The sequence below is a fragment of the Thermobia domestica genome, chromosome 4 (genome assembly GCF_964235325.1).
Source record: "Thermobia domestica chromosome 4, izTheDome1.hap1.1, whole genome shotgun sequence".
NCBI lineage: Eukaryota > Metazoa > Arthropoda > Insecta > Zygentoma > Lepismatidae > Thermobia > Thermobia domestica.
The window spans coordinates 152,563,178-152,588,061 of NC_137457.1; the positions used below are offsets into that span (position 1 = coordinate 152,563,178).

The 24,884-nt window shown below is 36.3% G+C and overlaps 2 protein-coding genes across 6 annotated transcripts in view; both read left to right on the plus strand.

The window, feature by feature from the left end:
* Positions 1-24,884, plus strand: part of LOC145683384 (hemolymph lipopolysaccharide-binding protein-like) — a 262,057-nt gene that overhangs the window by 40,968 nt on the left and 196,205 nt on the right. For 2 of the 5 annotated variants that reach the window (XM_081754713.1, XM_081754714.1), the window contains exon 3: positions 12,000-12,076. The exons of the other annotated variants lie outside the window; for them this stretch is intronic. In XM_081754713.1, coding sequence (XP_081610839.1) covers positions 12,043-12,076 — 34 coding nt within the window. In that variant the 5' untranslated portion in view covers positions 12,000-12,042. The remainder of the gene's footprint in view (positions 1-11,999; positions 12,077-24,884) is intronic. 5 annotated transcript variants of the gene reach the window in all.
* Positions 10,136-10,756, plus strand: LOC145682917 (protein GVQW3-like). Its single transcript, XM_081754277.1, has one exon. The coding sequence runs from the start codon at positions 10,136-10,138 to the stop codon at positions 10,754-10,756; it is 621 nt and encodes a 206-aa protein (XP_081610403.1).

A 24,884-nucleotide genomic window follows, 5' to 3' on the forward strand; every position in this document is an offset into this window, starting at 1 on the left:
GTATCGCTGTGAAAATGGTGTTTGCGCAATTTTGAAAAAGGAAGTACAAGGGTATAGTAAGCTATAGGTTAGGGTACTTCTTAACTCCCCAGCTCATCACATCACAGTGAAATAGATGAAAAAAAGTGAAATGTAGGTTTTTACAAGGATTTTGCTTAAATGTTCTATAAATATTAATACATTTGTATATATACAGCTACTGTTGTACAAGGGCGTTTTTTCACAACTTGAGCTAAGAAAATTCTTCTATTATCATTTCCTTTCATGTTATACTTAAATGAATGTAAAAATCGCAATTTCAAAGAATTTACATACTTTCGATCAAAATGTGTTGAACAGTGAATAATTATCAACATTTTTAGTTTTGTTTTTTATGTCTCCCTTTTAGGCATCTTTTCAAGTTATATCAGACCTATCATTGTTAACGGTGGAAAATATCCTCAGTGACAGGATTGTTTTTCACGAGATACCTCTTCGAACATAGAAAGATTATCTTTCTGTGAGGCATCAGACTTTTCGTCTGTATTAGAAGACATTCTATCACACATATTATTCATTCTTTGAAACATTCTATCAAATCTTTCGTTCATCTCTTGCCTCATTTCGATAATACTCTATTTCATACTATTGAATTTCTGCTCCATTTTTACATTCATTTCGTTTAGATTTTGATTATTTATTCTCATATGCTGCCGCATTTCGTTCATTTGTTTTAAAATATTTTTATTCATTCGTTCGATCACCTGTTGTAACGAAAGAGACATATCTGACTAGCCAGATAGCACTCCTTCCTTTCGGTTAACTACTATCTGGTCACAATTCAGATTAGGTGGAGGATCACCGATGTGATCCTCATTTTTGCCATAATCTTCGAGTTCAGATATGTCCACCGGAGATAACTAGCCTCGATTTTACGGCGTACTATACCTGCGTTCACCATGGGAATCAGGATGCTCGCTTTCTTTTGGCGTCGAGACATCCATCAAGTTACAAGACTGGTTCGTCTTCTCGGCACATTCATTGCAATATTTTACAATTTCCCTGTTCCTGATTCTTTCTTCGTTTTCAGCGGTGTAATGTAAGTCAGTACAGGTGGAATGATTTCATTTTAGGTCGCAACCGTTGCACCTTACCAGTCTACGTAAGACGCGAGATCTTTTATATCCGCACAGTGTATTGAGAAATGAAAAATTTCCACGTCCAAAGAGACTTTTCTTTCGTATCGAGAGCACGATTAGTGGGATGGAAACACTGGTCAAATTTGATAATTCGTATACGAGGATTGACATATAGATGTAATTTTAAAGGAGGATTTCAGTTCACTAACTTGAAGGTAGATTTAGTAATACATTATGGTTAGGACGAGCTACCCTAATCCCATGCTACGTAAAATTAGGGTAATACAGATTATGTTAACTGTTACATATGCTACTCAAGAATATTACGAAGATTAAAGAGAATATATATATATATATATATATATATATATATATATATATATATATATATATATATATATATATATATATATCATGCGGCAGTATCTTCAAACATTTACATTTCACTTTTATCGGGTATTTCGGAATTATAGCTACCATGAAGATTTCGTGGTACATACGAAGTCCCTTTACACATATATTTATTTATTCAATTCTCCATTGTATATTTTACCTCAATATCTTATTTATGGTTCACACATATTTATATGTTAATACACTTTATACTTAGTAATCATTTAAATTTTCAAAACATAACCCCGACAAATTAAATTTTAGGTTGCAACACTTGACGTAAGTTAATCCGAAAATTACCTTACTGACCGGAAAATTAACTAAATCACCTCAAAATTACCTAAATGACCTCAAATAATGATATTCTAGTATTCTCAAGCATTTCATGTAAACTGGTAGACATTTAGTTTGCATGGCAGGTACGTAAACACAAAATATGTATAAACATATTGTTCTAAAAGGTTAACACTACTTTTGGGCCCAAAACAACTACTACAATATTTACATTTATGGTTGCTAATGGAAACAAAAGTTGAAATGACTGATAACTCTTGGGAATTCCGAACGAATAATGAAGAAAAAAGAAAAACTTTGATCGTGTACGGAACTCCCGCTCATTATTGCAGTGGGTTGATATATGATGGAAAACGTTTCCTGAATATTCCACATCAACGAATACCTCCACGAATCGTGTCTCACAACATTTTAGATGGTAAATCGAGTTTAAATTACATATGCTTTATCGTTGATATTGGTCACTTACAAAGCGGGAGGGGGCAAGTTAAAAATGAAAAGCTTGAAGAAGAGAATAGAGATTATATATAGAAGACAGAGAAAGCAAAAGCTGCGCCCAAGGAATAAGCTAGAACACTAAAACTACAAAGATAAGTGGTCGTATTTAGACATACAAGAATCCCCAGCGAAATATGCTTTCATATGCTGAAACAGCTCTCCTAATAAATATGTAGCCTAAGATAAAATCTGCAAGCCCACAAGTAATTCCAGTCTGCTGAGACCTTGGAGACTCCTGCACAAGCGGGAACTCAGTTTTGGGTTTCCAGACTTTGAGTTCTTAGGAAAATATCCGATCCCTCAGAAATTGTGAAGTTTTTCGTGTAAAGTATGGAAACCTCGAGTTAACTTTATAAAATACAGAAAACTAAAACTAGGATTTACGAAAATTAACAAATGGAATTAAATAAAATGAATTTTCTACCAGCAACGTATTTGCAATATCTTACTAATAGCTGCCACATAAGCAAGTGCGCCATCCTTGCGTTGTCATTTAATTTTAAACACTTTCTAGTTTCAAACTAAGGAAAATGAAAATTTTTTAATGGAGCAGTATGGACACCTTTGGTACGGAAGTAAATGGGGGCATTTGACACCCGGTAGCTGAAAAATCGCCCGGTACTCGTTCCCTTTAATAAGTACATTTTTCAACCCCTGTGTAACATAGCAAAGATTACATCAGACTATGAACATATAATACAAACCCTATTTAACACAGCAGATTAAGAACCAATAGCACTGATGTACTCGTTCCCTTTTACCAAACCCTATGTAACATAGCAGAAATTACACAAGCATACTACATGTCCCAAAAGTACTGACCATCGAGGTCAAAGGTCAAATATTTAAACACGAAATACTCGTAAACCTAGTAACGTATTTAGGTAGTATTTCCACATTTAGTAATAGGGCATCGAGTGCTAGTGCTGACCATCGAGGTTAAAGGTCAAATATTTAAACCAGAATAACTTTTAAACGGTGAAACTTGTTGACGGCTTGTTTGCACATATAGCAATAGGTCATAAGGTACCACATGTCCCAAATCTAGTGACCACCGTGTTCAAAGCTAAATTATTTAATCCCGAATAACTCGTAATCGGCACCACATATTGAGGTAGTTTCCACATTTAACAATAAGTCATGAAGTGCTACATATCCCAGAAGTACTGACCATGGAAGTCAACAGACAAATCTTTAAACCCTCATAACTTTTAAACGGAGAGACGGATAAATTTGAGTCACCTACTCAATTCTGTACCAAGCAGAAAAAATTGAAGAATGAATAAATTTGTGTGGCTTATTTACTTTTGTATTAAATAGAACAAAGCCAAAACGATATTTTAACTAGTTCAGTGTCTTATACCCTTTTGGGCTATTCAAATAAACGACCAAAATAAATTTAAATGGGGTATTTATTTTTGTACAAACCATGAAAATGCAAAGATGTGCTATTTTACCAAGCTGAGAATTTAACATTACTAGCTGAGAACTACTCAAATAAACGAAGGGTTAAAATTGAGTGACTTGTTCAATTTGGTATCAATTAGAAATGCCATTTTAACAAACTCAGAATTTCATATCATTTTTAGTACTCAAATAAACGAAAGGATAAATTTGAGTTAAGAGTTCAATTTTGCACCAACGAGTAATGCCATTTTATTTAAATCAAAATTTTACATAGTGTTTTACTACTCAAATAAACTTAAGAATAAATTTGAATCGTTTCGTGGCAATCGGTATTTCGTTTTGTACCAAAAAGAAAAAAGCGAAGAAAGACCATTTTAACTAGCTGACTATTTTATACCGTGTTGTAGAACACCTATAAACCAAAGAATAAATTTAGGTGTTCTACTTTTTTCACCAACGAGGTAAAACGGAAGAAGGAATAAAGTTGAATTGAGTATTTGGTTTTTGTACCAACCAGGAAAAAACGAATCGGGATCATTTTAACTAGCTGACTATGTTATATCATTATGTAATATTTAAATAAACAAGGGAGTAATTTTTCAAACCAGAAAAAGCAAACAAAAGACCTTTTTAACTAGCTCATAATTTATGTACATTTTCTACTACTCAAATAAACGAAAGAATAAATTTAGGTGTCCTGCGTTTTATATAAACAAGAAATGCCATCGCAACTAGCTGAGAAATTTGAACACTTTGTGCAATTCAAATAAACGAAGAAATAAATTTGGATGGACTATTTAATTTTGTGCACACCTGTTCACAAAAAGCTGGAAACTTATTCAGAATCTAAGTCGGAAAAAATGAGCCTAGATCCGTCACAATTCCTGCAGATCTATACACAAAGAATTGCATTTTCCCTCCGTTCTTTATGTAGACACTATTTGCAAACCGTACTGTCATCCGAGCGATGTGAAAATGTAAAAACAAAATCAAACTACTTATTTCTGAGATTAATCTTGATTGCAGAACTCATGCACTTTTCCAATATGGAAAAACAATCAATATCTTAAGTAGAAATTACTGAAAAGGACGGAACATGACTATTTAAAACCTCAAGTGTCAACCTGCGCTTTGAGCGATACAATTATCAATATTATGACACATTTCTTTCTAAGTGCTTCCCTAGTCAAGCGAGTTTAGTAATAATGCTGATTAAAATTTCTGAAACAAAGTGCGACGGTTCGAGCCTCCTTGCGGAGAGTTTCTTTTTATTTCTTCCTTTTTTAAATATATGCGAGTATTGTTATAAATATTAATTTCTACTTTGAAGTGCTTGGAAAAACAATCAGACAAACTGTCACTTTTCAAATTTCTGTTATATATATATATATATATATATATATATATATATATATATATATATGTGTGTGTGTGTGTGTGTGTGTTGTTCACACAACTCTGTAACATGTTTTTCTTGAAAAATGCTGAACTACGAAAACATAACGTATGCCTTGTCGAAGCAGACGAGTTTCTCAACTTAAGCCTACGAGTAACGAATTCAACTACAGCCAAACTGCTGCAATTCGTTCATTAGTCATATCTCATCGTGGTCAAAATGTTTGCCAGCAGCTTACTGCTTTTGTTGATTACGGTGATATGAGTATGTGGCAAGCTAGCGAACGTCTTGCTGTTCCCTGTTCTACAGCATATACTTGGTGGAAGAAATACTCAGAAACAATTAACATGTCTAGAAAACCTGACATTTACCTTCAAAGGGTTTTAACCCCACAACAAGAACAGCCCTAATTGATGTAAGCCGTCGCAATCCTTTCATGTCATCCCGGCAGTTATTGATAGCATCTTGTTTTTCTGGCTCCTTCCTCACCGCTCGGCGATGCATTAAAGATTCAGGGCCTCACGCATATCGAGCCGCGTGTAAGGATCAATTAATGGATAGTCATAAAGTTGAACGACTAGCATTTGCTGAGGCAAATATTGGTCGTAATTGGGATCATGTAATCTTCAAAGACGAAAATATATTCTTTTCAGCAAATGATGGTCCTCGACTTGTGTATAGAAAATGTAACGATCCACATTACATGCACAGAACGCATCGAATGGGGCATACTACTATTCACTGCTGGGGATGGCTGTGTGAGGATATAGTAGGTGAATTACACCGTATGGAATGCCAATTGAACAGCTAGAAGTATCTGGATATTGTGCAATATGGCTTGCTTCCCGCTGCGAGAAACTTATTTGAAGACGGCATTGTAGAAGTTCAACAAGATCATAACGCAATTCATGATTCTCATCTAGTTCAAGCCTGGTTTCAAGAGAAACCCAATGTTGAGCTAGTCTACTAGGTTCCAACAGGATCTGAGTTGAACCCAGTGGAATTTCTTTGGGGGAAAGTTACAAGAACTCTATACAAAAATTGACCTGATCCCCCACCAAGGATAGCTGACGTATTTAAGGAGCTAGTTTCTGAAGCGTGGGAAGAAATAGCACTGGGACATCAATATGTCGCCAGCTTCGTTAACTCATTACCAAGAAGATTAAGATGCGTCATCGAAGTTAACGGTGATTATACGAGATATTAATACCTGAATACGGTTTGTCTTCATACCCAGGTGACCTTCGAGCTCTTTGAAGAGCTCACTATTTTTTTTTTATTTTTTCCTTTAATGTGGCTTTCATTGGGAAGTTTGCATTAGTCGGAATGTACTATATACATTTATTTCTGCTCTTTTGTTTATCCTACACAGATAGTCCAGTGGTTAGCACGTTTCCCTTTGGTGTACGGGCTACCGGGTTCTATTCCCGCTGGAAGAGAATTCTATTTTTACCTATCTGTGATAATTCAGTGTTCGTGTCCCTGGTGTTAAAGAGGTAGTGTTAAAACTATAAAACTGAGTAACACAATTACAAATAAAAAATCAGTTACTAAAGAACATTCGGTAAGTAAGTTTTGTTTTAATACCTCATGCCTAGCGCGTTAGTTGTTGTGTCTTAGAGTCGCTGGTTCAATTTCTGTTAAGGTTAAATTAAAATTTTACTTCAACTAGAATTTATTTGCATGAATCACCCGTCTTCTTTAGCCTAAAGCACTTGAACGTTGAGAAATGTATATGGTAAATATGAAATAAATAATAATACAGTAACAATGCTATTAATATGTATCTACCTACATAGGATATAAATTAAAAAGAAGTTTTCTATCAGAACAAAAATGGCTTAACCGTTTGAAATAATTTTTATTATTTAAAACTTTCACCTACCTCTGACTGATGGGCACCCGGCGGGGGCAGGGTGGACCGCCCTCAGACACACGAAATGTATAGAAACAGAAATAACAAACATAATTTATAGCAACCATGAAGATAGCCTCTGCTAGAACATTTTACGGTGCCATGCTCGGGCTGGCTTGTTGTCACGCCATTTTTATTAAGATGCGTATCCTAACAGAGGAGAGGAGTTAAAATTTATAAAAAATATAATTACTCCCATTTGTGAGATGATACTTGACCCCATGCCGTTAACGTCACCAATATCGACTGGCCCACTTGCCGGTAAATGTCGATCGTCAATATAGCGATGCATCGAAAGATTGCTGCTAGTGTGTCCCTGGCAGCAGTGTTCCGTCGAGTCGAAACAGATATCTTGAGTAGGGGTGTTGCAGGAACCACCACGTAGCGGCGATTACTTCTTTTCGGTCCGTTTTTCGATTCGTCGCGGAGAATCCGAGAAGGGACCGAAACGACTTATCGCCAGTCATGTGCATGCTTTATTATTATATATTTCTTTTTCCTGACGAATTTTCATAAAGTAGGCTCCGATGCTAAGAGTAACCCATGCTTCCACATCACAGGCTTGCTGTTTCGCGCCATTCCGGGAGAATTTTATATATATTTTGTAAGTGCTTTCTACACTCATCTCAATGGACATGAATCATACATATAGGCTATTTAACATATTTTGGTGGAGTAAAACTGTAATTCATTGGCATTCCGACGCGTCTCTGCCACCAGTGGCACACTGGTGGTATAATTTTTAAAACGGAAGTGGGCCACCGCGGATCGTTGCAGTGGGGCCATCAATTTTTGGCGAGAGGTCGCTAGTTACCCATCGATGGTCCACCGACGCTTACGGCACAGAGTAACCCTAAATTAAATTTAATTATTAAGTCACTATAGTTGCTATAAGAACTACTTTCTGAACTTGCACTATGTAATATTGGTCTATTGGGGCAAACATTTCCAAAGTTCAAATTCGAGTATCTTCGGGAAACAATAAACCAAAGATGATAGGTTCGAACCCACAATCCAACGTTCAAAAACGAAAACATTCTGTAAATCTGTATTTTCCTCTTTTAAGTTTAATAAGATATGTTGATTTGTTATTAACTGTACTGTAGAAACAATTCGTCATTTTATTACTTAAGGATAAAGTATTTCGAAATTGTGTATACATGGGAGTACATGGTGGTTGCCTCAATCCAGCTATAATCCCTCAATTTCCTTGTTCAAACTGATTTTCCTGCAAGCTTTTACTCAACGACAATAAGTGTAGTTGTCTACGTGCCGAACTGCTGAGCCAAAGGACAAGGGATCGAGTCTCGGAGATGGACGTGTAAATTTTTGTTACTTGCAGAATTATACGTTTCGCCCATAATAAAATGAGCATTAAAACAGTTTGTTTTTCCGTGGAAAAGTAAGAATTTATTTCAAGTTAAACTTGTGAGCAGTGAAGCAAACCTAATTGGCTTCATGCATGTCCGAATACCTGACGATTTGAATAAATCATACGACACGCTTTTAGTATGGAGTTAGAGAGCTTTCTGATGCTTATAAAGAAATCTCACTGCCCAAAATTCATTACAAAATAGGACCTACCAGAAGCTTCAACACCACGTCTGCGTTACTTCGGTGAACGCTGTATCGAAACTTTCTATATAAATTTTACTCACTTGACGTTTAGTCAGTCGATCGCACCTGGTTTGCTAGCTAACTATATTGAAGGGATATAGACGAACAATATGCAGAATCCATTTTTCAATTTTGTCAGGAAACGAAGAAAATGTGACGCCCTTCTGAATTGTTGAACTTTTTTGGGGGGGGGTAGATTTCACCTATCTGCTGTAAGTAGTGACTACTGCTATTAAGCTTTGCTTTCTTTCATTTTTCATTCACACATCCTAATCTCTTTCAACTTCGGTTACACATGCCATTTCATTTAGTTTCATATATGATGTTCGATTAAATACATATTCCTCAATCTTTTATAATATGTCCAAATTAACCAACAGGTTCTCTTGCGTTCATTCTAGTAATGGTGATTTATATTTCAAGAGAGTTAATTTTAAATAAACTTGCAACCATTTTTTTTAATTACTACGAGCATTCAGTTCTTCCTCATTGTGTTTTAATATATATTCTTCAGTGTTTAATAATAAATATTTTTGACACAATTAGATATAATTGCAGTATACGAATGTTAAGTGAGTAATAAAGCAGTTCAAGTCAATATCTTACTTCAATAATACGTATCGTGGATTACAATTATCTTTAAAAGAAATTAAATATTCGCATCCAAAATTGATTTTATCTAGGTAGGATAGGGAAGCGCACGAGACAAGATTTGACTCCGTCTCGTCTCGATAATATGCAGTAAAAGGGATGTCTCCCCTCGACAAATATATATTTTTCTATTGGAAGAGCTGTGTCCGTTTTTTTTTCAGGAAAATTCTGTCTCGACTCGACTCTTTGCATCCCTTACGATGGACAGTTTGAAGAGCCCAGTATTCCAAAGCTGGCTTAGTAACCAATTACACCACTACGCAACATCTGCTTCAGATACAACCATTATTATACACTTCATTTTCCCAAGCTTCTTCTTATAATAACTATATCGATTTCCGGCTTTAATTCAATTATAGATAATTGTTTCTTATGCAGCAGGCTATATTCATGCGATACAGTAAAAAAAAAAAAAAACAAGAACAAATTCAAAGTAAATAAATACAAGTGTAAGATATTACAGATTACTGGCATTGCGATTAAATCCGATTGTAAACAGTACATATTTTCTAAATAGTAGTTCAAATTACTTTATAAGAATCCAGATTATGATTTACCGTAAATTTTTGTAATGTAAAATATACAAGCATGCATATATATATATATATATATATATATATATATATATATATATATATATATATATATATATATATACGAGGGTTGGGGCAAAAGTCATGGCAACTATTTTTTTCTTGCAGATATTTGAGTGGATCACAAACTTCTATATGTCGTGTGGAAGATCTGCAGGCATAGTGTGTATGCAGCACAACAGATGGCTCTGTGATAGCTGGTAGTAGCACAGCAAGGGCTGTGAAATCTGTCAGTTGGTGAGTGTCGTGCGAGATGGAAGTAACCCGTGTTGAGCAGCGTGCTTACATCAAAATAGCCGCTCTCCTGGGGAGAAATGCGAAGGAATGTCACAGTGAATTAGTGGAAGCCCTTGAGAATAATGCCCTACCATACCGTACAGTAGCACGGTGGATAGGAAAGTTTCAGCAAGGACGTGTGTCAACCAGTGATGAGCAACGTTCGGGGCGACCTGTCAGTGTGCGGACCGACGTGGCATGTGCCGTCGTCGAGCAGCTGCTGGATAAAGACAGACGATGGACGCTACTAGAGTTGGCGGAGGCAAGTGGCATCGAGAAACGCACCGTCCACAGGATGTTGCATAATGAGCTGCAACTACTCAAAATCGCATCGCGGTGGGCACCGCATGCACTGAGGGAAGTTCAAAGGTGCATGCGCTATGCAATATGCTCCAACTACCTTGCACGCTGGCAACAGAACGACGATCAATTTTTGTCACGAGTAATCGCCATCGATGAATTTTGGGCCAGGGCACACGAACCAGAATTGAAATGTCAGTCCGCGGAGTGGCGATATGCTGGATCACCAACGAGGCAGAAGTTCCGTCAGAATCCTTCCCCAGTCAAATTGATGGTGATCGTCGCGTATGACGTCTAGGATGTCATTGTTTGACACTTTGTTCCACATGGCAGAACAATGACTGCACAGTACTACAGGGATTTCCTTGTGCGACAGGTACGACGTGGCGTTCGGGAGAAATGTCCAGAACTTGTGGGCAGTGCAATAATCCTGCATGACAATGCAAAACCACATAAAGCAGAGTTTGTAGTGCAGCTACTGCGACGTTGGGGGAGGTAAGAATTGGAGCACTCACCGTACTCCCCTGACATTTCACCCTGTGACTTTGATCTCATTCGAAAGATTAAGGAACCACTTCGTGGTAGGCGGTTTGCAACACGCGAGAACATTGCTAATGCTGTACGCGAACAGGTGACCCGATTCACACATGGTGCGGCAAATACTGAGGTGTATGGTATTCAGCGCCTCCCACATCGTTGCCAGCGTGTGGTGCAAGTAGCAGGGGACTACTTTGAGGGTCTTTAGGCCCAGGTTTGACATGTCAACTGTATGCGTACTGTGTTGTCATTCTTTTGCACCGTGAAGGCCAAATTGCCCAGTATACTTTCATAATAAATTAGTGTGTTACGACATTTCAGTCCTATTCATTGTCCACACATGTAGTTAACAACTTGTCCTTTCGTCTATATATGTCACATTTTCCAACCGGAATGGTATCTTCAAGAAAAAAAAATAGTTGCCATGACTTTTGCCCCAACCCTCGTATATATATATATAGGTTTATTTTACGGGTCTTCCGGGCATGATCCCCCCGAAATTTTATGTTTATCCAAGTAAACTATTGTAACGTGAATGAAATATCTTGTAGAATGTTCACATTTCAAAGAATGAAGTTAGCAAAGCCCTCCGAAATATATATATGAATAATTTTCATGTTGGACGTGTGGTTTTAGTTATTCAACTGTGTTCACATTTATCATTTTAGCGTTTTCGTATATGAATTATGGACATGGCGGGCCAGTAAATGTGAGAGTGATTTGAATAGTAATGGTTTGTCGGATAATATGTTTCCAATCACTTCACAGTAAAAATTTATATTTACAAAAATGTTGTAATATATTTAAAAAGGAACAAAAAATTTTACATTCTTCACGGATACTCGAACTGTCGCCCTTCATTTCTGAAGTGTCAGTAGCAGTACTAAACACGCTTGACCACAGACGCAACTTACAAGAGATTGTCTTATAATATTGGTAATAGAATCGCTCTAAACACAGGTTCCTACTTCGATGTTTAAATATGTATTTTCTGTCGTTTTCAGAAATTTCTACTTAAGATAATGGGTGATTTTCCATATTGGAACTATGCATGTGGTGTCAATCAATATTAATCTCAGAAGTAAGTACTTTGATTTGGTTTTAACATTTTCACATAGCTCGGATAACAATACGTTTTCAGCTAGTGTCTATATAAAGGACGGCGGAAACATGCAATTCCCTGTGTAAAGGTCTGCGGGAACTCTGACGGATCTAGTATCACTCTTTCGGACTTAGTTTCTGAACGAGTTTCCAGGTTTTCGTGAACAGGTGTGTACCAACTGGAAAAGTGAAGAAGAGCCATTTTAACTAGCTCACAATTTTATATCCTCATACATTATTTAAACAACCGAAGGGATAAATTTGATTAATATATTCAAATTTGTAACAAATAGAATTGGCATGTAACTAGCTCAGAATTTCTATACCTTTTTGACCTATTCAAAAACTGAGGAATAAGTTTGTATTAACCAGAAAAGGTAAAAAAGGGCCATTTTAAATTGCTCAAAATTGATGTATCTTTCGTACTACTCGAATAAACGAAAGAAATAATTTGGATGTTTTGTTTTTCCTATCAACCAGAAAAAAAACGAAGAACGACCATTTTAACTAGGTGAGTATTTTATAACATTTTGTACTACTTACAAAACAAAGAAATAAATAAGTACTAACCAGAAAAAGCGAAAAGGCTTATTTTAAATACCACAGAACTTATGTACATTTTCTGCTATTTAAACAAACGAAGGGATAAATTTATGTGGACTATATTGTTGTCAACCAGAAGATATGAACATCCATTTTAACTAACTGAGAATCGTATATCATCTTGTACTATATAAATAACAAAGGAATAAAATTGAGTGAACTATTCAATTTTCTACCAACGAGAAAAGCCATTTTAACTGGCTCAGAATTTTATACCTTTTGTACTATTTATACAAAGGAAGGAATAATTTCGAGTGGTTTATTTAGTTTTGTACAAACGTTAAAATAGGCGAAGAAAGACTATTTTAACTAGCTGAGTATTATATGTCATTTTGTACTACTCTAATAAACGAAATAATTAGTTTGGACGGTGTATTTAGTTTTGTACCACAGATAATTTTGTACCATTTTGTGGTATTCAAACAAACGAAGGGATACATTTGAGTAATCAATTTAGTTTTGTACTAACCTAAAAAGGCGAAGAAGGGCCAATTTGACTAGCTCAGTGTTGTTGTACTATTTCGTACTACTCATATAAATGAAGGAATAAATTTGAGTGGCTTATTATTTGTTCCATCAGAAACAAGGACCCTTATAGCTAACTCAGCATTTTATACCTTTCTGGAGGATTCAAATAAACGAAGGAATAAATATGAGGGGCCTATTTAGTTGTGGTGCTAGATTTTATACTATTTTGTATAGTTTTGTGTCGTTCAGGGAAAGGGCCTATTAAAGTTTTACAGACCAATTTGTGTGCAAGGAGAGCCATATTACTATATTAGTGCACTTTCTTTATACCATTCAAAATAAACGAAGAAGGGCCATTATGTTATGGTACTACATTTTCATATTCGAATCTTTGTACCAATAGAAAAGATATTTCGCTTAAATAAGGACATAATGTTGTGTTGCTTCATGTACATCAACACTCTTGGATCATAGCCAAAAAATGTAAACACGTTAATTGCTAAATAAATTGTAATTTCCTCGCCCGTCGCTATGTAAGTATCATAGTTATATGGTTGATGGTCGTGCGTTTAGCGAATTAATTCTTATGTTTAGTTATAGGTTGATAAAATGCTAACGGGGACGTTGAACTCCAAAGTTTCCTTGCAAATAATTAAATGCTTCAACGTAAGATTTAGCCAACGTGAGCTGCCATTCGATACAGACTAAAATTTTCAAGTAGTAGTGGGTAACTTGATAATTCAATTTTAAGTTAATTCTGTGGAACAAAATAAACATCAATTATAGTTACTAAGGGACGAAGACGTACTAAAGAAAACTAATGAAGAATGGCGAATTATGACGATAATTGCAAAACAAGAAACACCATGCTTTGTCATTTTATTAGAGAAAGAAAAAGAAAAACCAGGATACAATATTTAGATGAAGTTACGAAGAAGAGATCATATCAAAGTATAAAGCAACCCGCCAAGGAAGAGAATAGTTTTAAAATTTCCGTGTTGCCGACCACCTACGGTTGAGATGAACGAGAAGGAGTTTACTATAAAAATTTTGAATTATTAAGTGTAAACAGTTTTATTCAGCTCACAAAACCATTATCATTTTTGTTATTTCGTGTATCTGAAAAATTCAGTTGTTGCAGATATTTAGGCTTCTCAATATTAATACGCTTTAAATAAAATCAAAAAAGATGTTACTAATGCGGTACCTAACAATTGTATTGTTAGTATACGTCTATTAACATATTTTGTTTACTTTTTTACTTTAGTGCAACTCCATTAATCAAAAGCTGTTTGTGTATTAAATATAATTTACAAGGCAGGAGAGGCAATTAAAATTTATTGAGCAAAGTAATATTCTTTAGATTCTGGTCAATGACCCTAAAGTTTTGCCACACACCATGTATCACAACAATTCTATTTAAACGGAATATTTTTTCTGTAAGTAGAGAGATTCGAATTTAAAAATGTAGTACGATAATAATAGTAATAGCTCGTCTTCGTTTATTTTGAATGGTATACAAAAAGTGCACAATCATAGTAATATGGCTCTCCTTTACACAAATTTGTCTACAAAACTTTAAAAGGGCTCTTTCTCTGGATGACACAAAAATATACAAAATAGTATAAAGTCTAGCACCACAAATAAATAGGCCACTCATATTTTCCTTCTTTTATTTAAATCCCTCAAAAAGGTATAAAATGTTGAGATAGTTAGAATGGTCCTTTTTCGGTTGATACAAAAAAGAGACCACTCAAATTTATTCCTTCGTTTATTTGAATACCCCAAAAAGGTACAAAATTCTCTGTGGTACAAAAGTAAATTCACCATCCAAATTTATACTTTCGATTATTTCAGTAGTAAAAAATAACATAAAATTCTCAACTAGTTAAAATAGTACTTTTTTAGGTTAGTATAAAAATAAATATACCACTCAAATTTTCCCTTTGTTTGATGAAATAGTACAAACGGTATAAAATTCTAAGCCAGTTAAAATGACATTTCTTGTTGGTACATAATTAAACAGGTTACTCAAGTTTATTTCTTCGTTTATTTAAATAGCACAAGATGATATAAAATTCTTAGCTTGTTAAATTAGACGTTCATTTTTCTCGTTGGTATAAAAAGTAAATCACACAAATTACTTTTTGTTCATTTCAATAGCACATAAGGTGGAGAAATTTTGAACTAGTTAAAGTGGAACTTCTTCGCTTTTTTCCTGTTGTTACAAAATGAAATAGAACACCCAAGTTTATTTCCTCGTTTGTTGAATAGCACAAACCGTACTCATTTCTCAGTTGCATAAAATGGCATTTTTCGCTTTATTCTCGTTGTTACAAAATTGAATAGGCCACTTAAATTTTTCCTTTGTTTATGTAAATAGTACAAGAAGATATAAAATTCTCAGCTAGTTAAAACGGACCTCCATATCTTCTGGTTGACAACAAAATAGGCCGCTCAAATTTATTCCTTCATTTGTTTAAATAGTACAAATGTACATAAATTCTGAGCTAGTTAAAATAAGCCTTGCTCGCTTTTTCTGGTTAGTACTATTTCATTTTTTTGTTTATTTAAGTAGTACAAAATGTTATAAAACACTCATCTAGTTAAAATAGTCCTTCTACGGTTTTTTCTGGTTGATACGAAAAACAGAACATCGAAATTATATATTTCGTTGATTTGAGTAGTAGAAAAGTTACATCAATTTTGAGCTACTTAAAACGGAATTTTTTCGCCTTTTCTGGTTATCCTTTGTTTCTTGAATAGCAGAAAAAGTATAAAAATTTTGAGCTATTTAAATGACATTTCTATTTGGTACAAAATTGAGTAGATCAATCAAATTTATTCCTTTGTTTGTTTAAATAGTTTAAGAGGATATGCAACTCTGAGCTAGTTAAAATTGCTCTTCATAACTTTTAAAGTTTGTACAAAAGTAAATAGTAAAGCCAAATTTATTTATTAGTTTATTTGAATAGCACAAAGTACAAATTTCTCAGTTATTTAAAATGGCGTTTCTAGTTGATACAAAACTGAATAAGGATCTAAAATGTATCTCTTTGTTTATTTGTGTAGTGTAAAATGATATAATATTCTGAGTTAGTTAAAATGAGGCTATTTCGCTCTTTCTGCCTATTACAAATTTATTCCTTGTTTAGTTGTGTAGTACAATATTCTGAGTTAAAATGGCGTTTCTCGTTGGTACAATACCGAATATGTCACTAAAAGTTATCCCTTCGTTTATTTGAGTAGTTATCTGCTAATAATATAAAATTTTAAAAAAGCTAGTTTAAATAGCATATGTTTGCTTTTTTGGTTAGTACAAAAATAAATATTCCATGCAAATTTACTTTTGTCGTCTATTTGAATCACCCAAAAGGGTATAAAACACTGAACTAGGCTGTCGTTTCTTGTCTTTTTTCTCGTTAGTTATTTGGGGTAAATAATTGACCTTTGACCTCGGTGGTCACTACTTCGGAACATGTAGTACTTGATTCATGTTACTAAATGTAGAAACAGCACCTCAATATGTTGTTACTTTTACAAGTTATTCCGGCTTAAATACCTGACCTTTGACCTCGATGGATATTAATTTTGGGAAATGTAGTAGTTTATGACCTGTTACTAAATGTGGAAAGAGCACCTCAATAAGTCTAACCGTTTAATAGTTATTCGTATTTAAACATTCGACCTTTGACCTCGATGGTCAGTACTTTTGCGACATGTAGTACTTGATGACCTATTGCTAAATGTGGAAACACGCCGTCAGTAAGTTTCACCGTTTAATAGTTATTTGGGTTTAAATTATGACATTTGACCTCGATGGTAAGTACTCTTGCGATGTATAGTACTTGATGACCTATTACTAAATGCGGAAATACACTCTCAATATGTTTCTCCGTTTAAAAATTATTCGGGTTTTAATATTTGACTTGTGACCTCGATGATCATTACTTTTGGAGCATGTAGTAGTTGATATATAATTAAATGTGAATTCACTACCACAATACATTCCTCCGTTAACGAGTTATTCGTGTTTAAATATTTGACCTTTGACTTCGGTGGTCAGTAATTTTGGGACATATTGATTCATACTTAATTTCCGCTATGTTACATATTGGTTGATAAAGGGAACGAGTACACCCCGATTATGTTAGTGTCCTTTGATATGACCAAAACGGTGATTGATATGTGATCGGAGTCTCAAGCAATTTGCAATGTTAAAAAAGGGGTTGGAATAGAGAAATAGTACAGCCCTGCAATTTGTTCTTTCTCTGCTGTGTTAAACAGGGACTGTAATATATGATCATAGTTTTATGTAACCTCTGCTATGTTATACAGGGGTTTGAAAATGTGCTCATTAAAGTGAACGAGTACACCCATGCTGTTTTAAATAGGGGTTTTAAAATTGGTCGTAAAAAAGAACGACTACACTCCTAGGCTGTACTACATAAGTTTTAAAAAGTTTGTCATAGATTTTCTTATTTACGGGTTGCGAAAATAGATCTTCGTACGCTCTGTGTTTATAGTCTTATGTAATTTCTGCTATGTTATATAGGAGTTGAACTAGAGAACGAGTACACCCCTGCTATTGGTTCATTCGCTGTTACGTTAATTAGGGGTTGAAAAAAAACGCCCATAAATAGAACGAGTAGACCCTTAAATTGTTCATAAAAGGGAACGACTACATCCCCATTATTCTCTGTTATGCTAGTAGTCGTTGCTATGTTACATAGGACTGCTGCTAAAATATGCGTTCGTAGTCTCTGTGTTTACAGTCTTATGTAATTTTTATATGTTTTGTAGGCGTTGGAAAAAGTGTTCGTGAAAGAGAACGAGTATACCATTAAAAAGGAGTCATAAAAGAGAACTATTTTCCGGGTGTTCAGCTGGGCGATACGACTGGTGTGATGTACACTGCGACACTTGAAAATTGAGTCCTTCCTCTCAAGATGCCCTAGGAAAACAAGCGTTTTTTCAGCTACCGGGTGCGAAGTACCCCCCATCTACTTTCGGAAATAACGAAAGTCTACTGTAATAAATTGTCTATATTATTCGATGATATCCACTTCGTCAGCTCTACGGACAGCAATAAACTTAACTTAATCAGGTAACATTTAAAATATTTTAAAGTTGCAGAGTAATAGTATCGCAAATATAAACTGAACACGTACAATTTTTAAATTGTTTTATTTCTACAAACGGTTATTTTTCTCTGTGACTAACTGGAAAATATCCGGAATTCTTTGCTATATGACAATTATTCATATCGTCAGGCCGGATGATCGGTTAGTATATATATCACATGTTAAGCCACGAAGTGAAAATACAAGCCTTCACTTGTACACATCACATTATTCTCACACAAAATTCTAACGTAATAATAAATGTACTAATATATTTATCATTATACAAATACAATCAATACCCTGTAGTAAAATTTACCATTCGGTACATATATGCACAGGTGTCCTATTATTTATTTACTCTATATCATATACATATACAGGAAGTTTCAATAAGAACGTAGCAGGCCTTTATCTCAGCTAATAATGCACATAGAGCCATCAAACAAACAATTGAACTATCAAATCGTATTTGCAGAATGCAATAAAAGTAGTAGCGACACAGTGGCGTATCGTGAATATCTGCAACGGGGTCATCTGCAAAATTTGAGATGGATACAGTTGTTGGCCTTGCCTCCATGGAAACAAGCGCACAATGGGAGAAACATCGAGAAGAAACACCTTGGCATATTTCTTATCGTTGGCAGCAACATGGTCGCATTACTAGGTGAAAGTCAGATGATGCGATGGTGTTCCTAGTGACACCAGCTAATTGCCGGGAGAGTACGTGCAAACCCTGCCCTGGCAAACAACAGCCGACGCGTTTGCATATATTAAAATATTATAAAATATAAAAATATTTCCCAAATCCCGGAGCATGTGTTGTGGGCTTGTTAGTTGTTGTTTCGAACAGCACACTCATTTATCGTTCCCAGTGATTGTGTGGTGGTACTCTTGTAAATCCAGTAGCTAACATGGACAAAACCTTGCTCAAGACATTGTCTATGGGGCCTTGAACAGAGGTCGAAAGGAGCTGTGGTGTAGCCAAAACAGCTAACACAAGCGTGTAGAGTCTGAGATTTGATTAACCTCTATAGTGAGTTAAAGTGGCCCGTGTATTTGTTCAAGGTGTCCAGCATTTAGTTCGACTACCCCTGCGCATTATAAGCACCTGTCGGACGATTACGTAACCTCCACAAGTAGTGAAACCTCTTTGATTGTGTTGATGTTTGAGTGATTGTAGTAGGAAGTGTCAGTAGTAAATAACATTCATGCGGTGTACGAATTTGGAGGCATTTAATGATTTTAGGTGAACGTCGATGAAATTATAGGGCTGCAGCTAGATTGTATGCTGAAGGGTATCCACAGCGACAAGCTATTTCCCACAATCTGCTGCGAAGATTTGCAGCACGATTGCGGCGGACAGGCAAAATGCGTGGACACTATGGTGTCCGGAGATGAGTCGTACAAAATGGAGACGTTGCCATTGATGGACGTCCCGTTATTGCAGTAAATCCTCATGTATCTTCGCTGCAGATCGTACGAGAGCGTGGTATCAGTCAATGTGGTGCCTTGCGTATTCTGAGGAAATCACATTTTCACCCGTACCATCTCTCTCTGCATCAAGAACTAAGTGATACCAACTGTAATTTACGGCTTCTCTTCTGCAACTGGGTGGTCAATCGCGTGAAAGAACATCCGAATTTCATTCACTTCATTTTGTGGACTGATGAAGCGACATTCTACAGTAATGGAAAAGTGAGTCTCCAGAATGCACATTACTGGGCAGCGGAAAACCTTCACTGGATGAGAGAAGTCAATCGGCAATACCGATGGCGCATTAATGTGTGGGGTAGCATTGTAGGGACTCAGGTCATTAGGCCATGCTTTTTTGCAGGCCATTTAGTAACTGCAATGTTTTGTGATTTCTTGCGACACCATCTACAGCCGGTACTGGAAAACGTACCGCTCCAAATCTCCAAATAGTGAGACGCTGTCGTTTCAATTAGATGGCTGTCCAGCCCATACTGCTGCCATGTGTAGGGAAGAGCTAAATGTTCTATTTCCGCAACGATGGATTGGAAGAGGTTCCGATTCACAGTTTCCTCCCGATCTTACTTGTATGCACTATTTTTTCTCTGGTCGAAGTAAGGATCTCGTATATGTCAGCCGACCAACTAGAATTCGCAACATGCAAGCCCGCGTTACAGCCGTATTCTGGGCCATCAACGTGGCCCAGTTGTAAGCTACTGCTCACAATTACGTACAACGAATAAATTGATGTATTGTTGTTCGGGGATATCACCTTGAACATTTGTGAAAGCGATGGGGCGTCGACTACACTCCGCAGAAGATAAGCTGATTCTTTAGCTCTTTACTCATCTTTCTCCAATGGATAATTGCAACGCCTCAGCTTTCTGTCCCCATGTTTTGTTCCATGCTTTGCAAACATCACATTCGGATCGTTTTTCGTTGCAACAAATAGTTTCTTCTACAGTTTTGTTATAGCATCGTACATTGTCCCTCATCATAGTTCTCCCCATTCACTGCGCTTCTGACGAAACCATATGAAACCATTCCCTTCAAATATTGCGTATGTTATTGGTTCCCCATATAGAGCTTCATTCATCAGCAGCAAATGTACCTGTGCTTACTGTTACAGTATGTAACATCCTCCCGTCGTAGTCTCTTGCTGCCGCCATTGTTGTTGCCGCTTACTCGGTGTGATTCCGCGTATGTCCAATTGTACTTCCCGTTCGTTTCTGACCAGTATTTACTCTTCCCTTTGGTTCCGTTTGCAGAAACCCTCACATCATCTTACTTTGAATTCGTAATGCGATCGTGTTGCTGTCACAGAGAAAAACATATGCCAACGTGTTTCCCCTAGACGTTTCTCCCATTGTGCACTTGTTTCCGTGGAGTCACAAACAACCCCCGCTTCCATGTTAACAGATGACCCCATTGGAGATAGTCACGTGACGCCACTGGTATCTCTACCATTTTATTGCATTCTACACATGTTTTAAGTGCATTATTAGCTGAAATAAAGGCCTGCTACGGGTAGTCAGACACAAGTCTGCGACAACGCCTGTAGCGGCTAAATGGGAAAAGATATGAAAGGTTTGTTCTCTAAAAGTTGAATGATATTTAATGTCCTTTCGAACGATCCCAACAGTTAAACCAATTTCCATTTTGACTTTTGAAGTTGTCCCCCGTTGGAGGTATTCACAAGAATCCACTGGCCACGCTACTATTTTTATTGCATTCCGAACATACGGCTGGTAAAGCAATATTTTGTTTGAAAGCTGTATGAGCAGTATTAGTTGCGTTATAGGCCTCACCCTCTATTGAATCACCCTCTATATATCATTAATGTTAGCATTACTCACTTATATATGTCTATTTGTATTCTATAATGTCTATTTATTTTCAGACACCCTATACGCCCCAGACTGTTCAAAACAGTCTTATTGTATATTAAAATCAACAAATGTATAGTACATTAACTAATACCCTAGATTTTATATGAACTGATATGTTTTCTTTCACATCAAACTAAAGTATTTCACTTTATGGCTTCGAATTATTTCGTACGCAATGAAAACTCAATATTCTTAACTACATGCAATTATATTTTAGAAAATGTCAACAATGCGATCGTCCAGAAAAAAACAACTGAAAGAGAGAATGCGTAACTGCAGCCTGACAACAAAAATAATGCTATATAGACGAACTTCGAGTTAGAGGAAAAAGCAAAGTTTATTATGATTAATAATTCGATTAATGGACTGTATAGATGACTGCTTTTCAGGAATGTCAATTTACAATGTGAATTATTTAAATACCTATTCATATGGACCAGAACGAATATTTATTCATCATTTATTACGAAAGAAGGGTCATTTTCGTGTTGACCAGTTCACTAAGTATCGATGTAACCAGGGCCGCCCACAGGGGGGATGCGTGGCGCAAGCTGCGCCATTGAGAAAATTTTGAGGGTTTTTACTCTACTTTCGAACTAGTAATTTTACTTTCGGAATAGCATTAAAACACGATTTTGAGAAGCTAATTTTCAAAAATTTTTCGGGGTGAACCCCCGTACCCCCTCCTTCGATACTCGATGAATGAAGGGGGCCGCGGTGGCTCAGTGGTAGAGCGTTTACCTCTGGTGCTTGGGGTTCCGGGTTCGATCCCAGCCCCCGCCAAGTGAACTTTGTGGTGGACAAACACCGTATGCGTGGGTTTTCTCGGGGTTCTCCCGTTTCCTCCTACTTTCTTCATTCCACCATTTCATTCATTACTCATCATCACCGTCTCCTTTAGCCTAACCGGCATAACTGTGGGACGTAAAACTCAAAGATTTCATTTCATTTCATTTTTCGATGAATGAAGTACCGCGCAAGTAGCTGTATGAAAGGAAAAGTTGGTTCGTTTTAAGAGAGAAGGGCCGCCCACAGGAGGGATGAATGGCGCAAGTTGTGCCATCGAGAAAAAAATGGGGGAATAAAAAAATTGGGGGAAGAATTTTACTCTAATCTCGAATAAGTAATTTTCCTGTCGTCAGAATAACGTTGGAAGAGGATGCGATTTTTTTTTAAATCTCGAGAATGAATCCCCCTACCCCCTGCTTAGAAATTCTATGAATAAGGTACCGCGCAAGTTGCTATATGAAGGGATGGGCTGGTCGGTTTATCGCTTTGTGTAGGTAATTTACGCATTTTCTGCTGGGAGCATTTATTTATTTCTTATTTATGCCATGTACGACACTTAATAAGTAATGCCGTTCAATTGCTACATGATGTATAATAAATGAATTAATGGTAATATTTTGTATAGTTTTCTGTTTGTGCGATTACATTTTCCAGGGCCTGCAGTAAACTGAAAACCAGCTCAAAAGTGGCATCACTGTGTACAATAGAGACTTTCCGTGAGAGGCCGCTAAAGTAGTATTCTATATATTCAGCTCCATGTATTGTACAGAGATTCACTGAACGGAAAACTTGTAAATCTTTCAAAGTGCTTACCAAGTATAACCCGCATGCAAGAGTTTATTTGGATAAGCTTAAGAAATCAAAAGAAAGCAAAACAAAACTTGGATCTAATTTCCTTAGTTACAGAAACATATTTGATTTAATAAACATTATGAATGAAATGGTTGTTTCAAAAATCGTGAAGCGTGTTAATGAAACCGACACATACTCCGTAATTCTTGACTCTACATAAGATGTAAGCAAAAAGGAATGTACCACCGTGTTAGTTCGATATGTCGAACACAGAGATGGGCATGGAGAAATGAAAGAAAATGTGAAGCCAGAGGAGCGACTTGTTAAAGTGTTTACCAGTGGAGACACAACGGGCGAACACTTGTCATCTGAGCTGTTTAACACTCTGCGAACAATTAGAATTGATACAAATCGTATGGTTGGTCAGAGTATGGATGGCACAAGAAATATGTCCGGTAAATTTAATGGACTTAAGTCACTTGTACTTAGAGAATGTCCTAAAGCTTACTACATTTGGTGTAGTTCACATAGGTCTGCATTGGTCGCTGAGAAGTATATGGATATTTGTAATCAAGTACGACACATGTTCTCAATTCTACAAGAGCTCTATTTGTTTATGTCTGGCCACAAAAAGCATCACACCTTCATTGAAAAATTGAAAAAAAGTCCATGTAAGACTAGAAGAATGCGACTGAAAAGAATCAACACGACTAGATGGTGGAGCAAAAGTGATGCTCTTAAAACAATCATCAGTTGCTACGATGAACTACTAGAAGCTTTAGAGGACATATCCGAAGACTCAGAAAGAGATTCAGCAAAATGACTTCTAAAATCAATATCCGATTATGATACTGTTGCAACCATACTGATCGTTTCAGAAATTTTTAAAGTTCTGTCGCCAGTGACTTTGCTTACAGTCAAAAAACATTGACTATGGAATTATTTCGACAGTTGTTTCTGAGACTATAGCCAAACTGGAGACAATGAGAAACGACGGAGCTTGGAGCAACATGGCGGATTGCATTAGTCAGTTTAGAGTTCAACACAACCTCCAGCAAACTTCCAATAGAAGAATTCCCAAAAGGAAAAGATTCATGGACGAACTTGCTATTGATGAAACACCTAGTGACCCAATAGCCAAACTGAGAACAGAAATGTACTTTCAACTACTTGACTCTTTGACTCAACAGCTGCAGGATCGTTTTCCTGAAAGCTCTCTGAATATTGTCTCAAAAATGGCATACTTTTCCCATGAAGGGTTACTCAGTGTTGCTGAAAGTATGGATGGTACTCTAAGCCCGGTTCTTGTCAGTGATTTGTGTGAGTATTATGGCATCGAGTGTGAAGAACTTTGTGAAGAAGTTAATGTGTTTAGTAAATTGTACAAAGTAAGCTACCCGAACATTGATTTGGTCGATGTACTTTGCTCGAGTGACGGGAGTAAGATTGAAAATAATGAAGACGACTTCCAAGATTCTTGTGAGGACAAATCTGATGGTGTAAGTAATGACGATAAAATGGCCAAACAAAGATCACTGGATCAGTGGGTGAAGAAAGGATTCATTAGGCCTTACAGGTGTTTGGTAAATATGTCTGGTTTCCATACCTAACAATATTATAGCAGATACTACTGTCATTACCAGCAACGAGC

Coding starts and splice junctions, on each gene's coding strand:
- LOC145682917 (XM_081754277.1), top strand. CDS start 10,136: ATGGAAGTAACCCGTGTTGAGCAGCGTGCTTACATCAAAATAGCCGCT.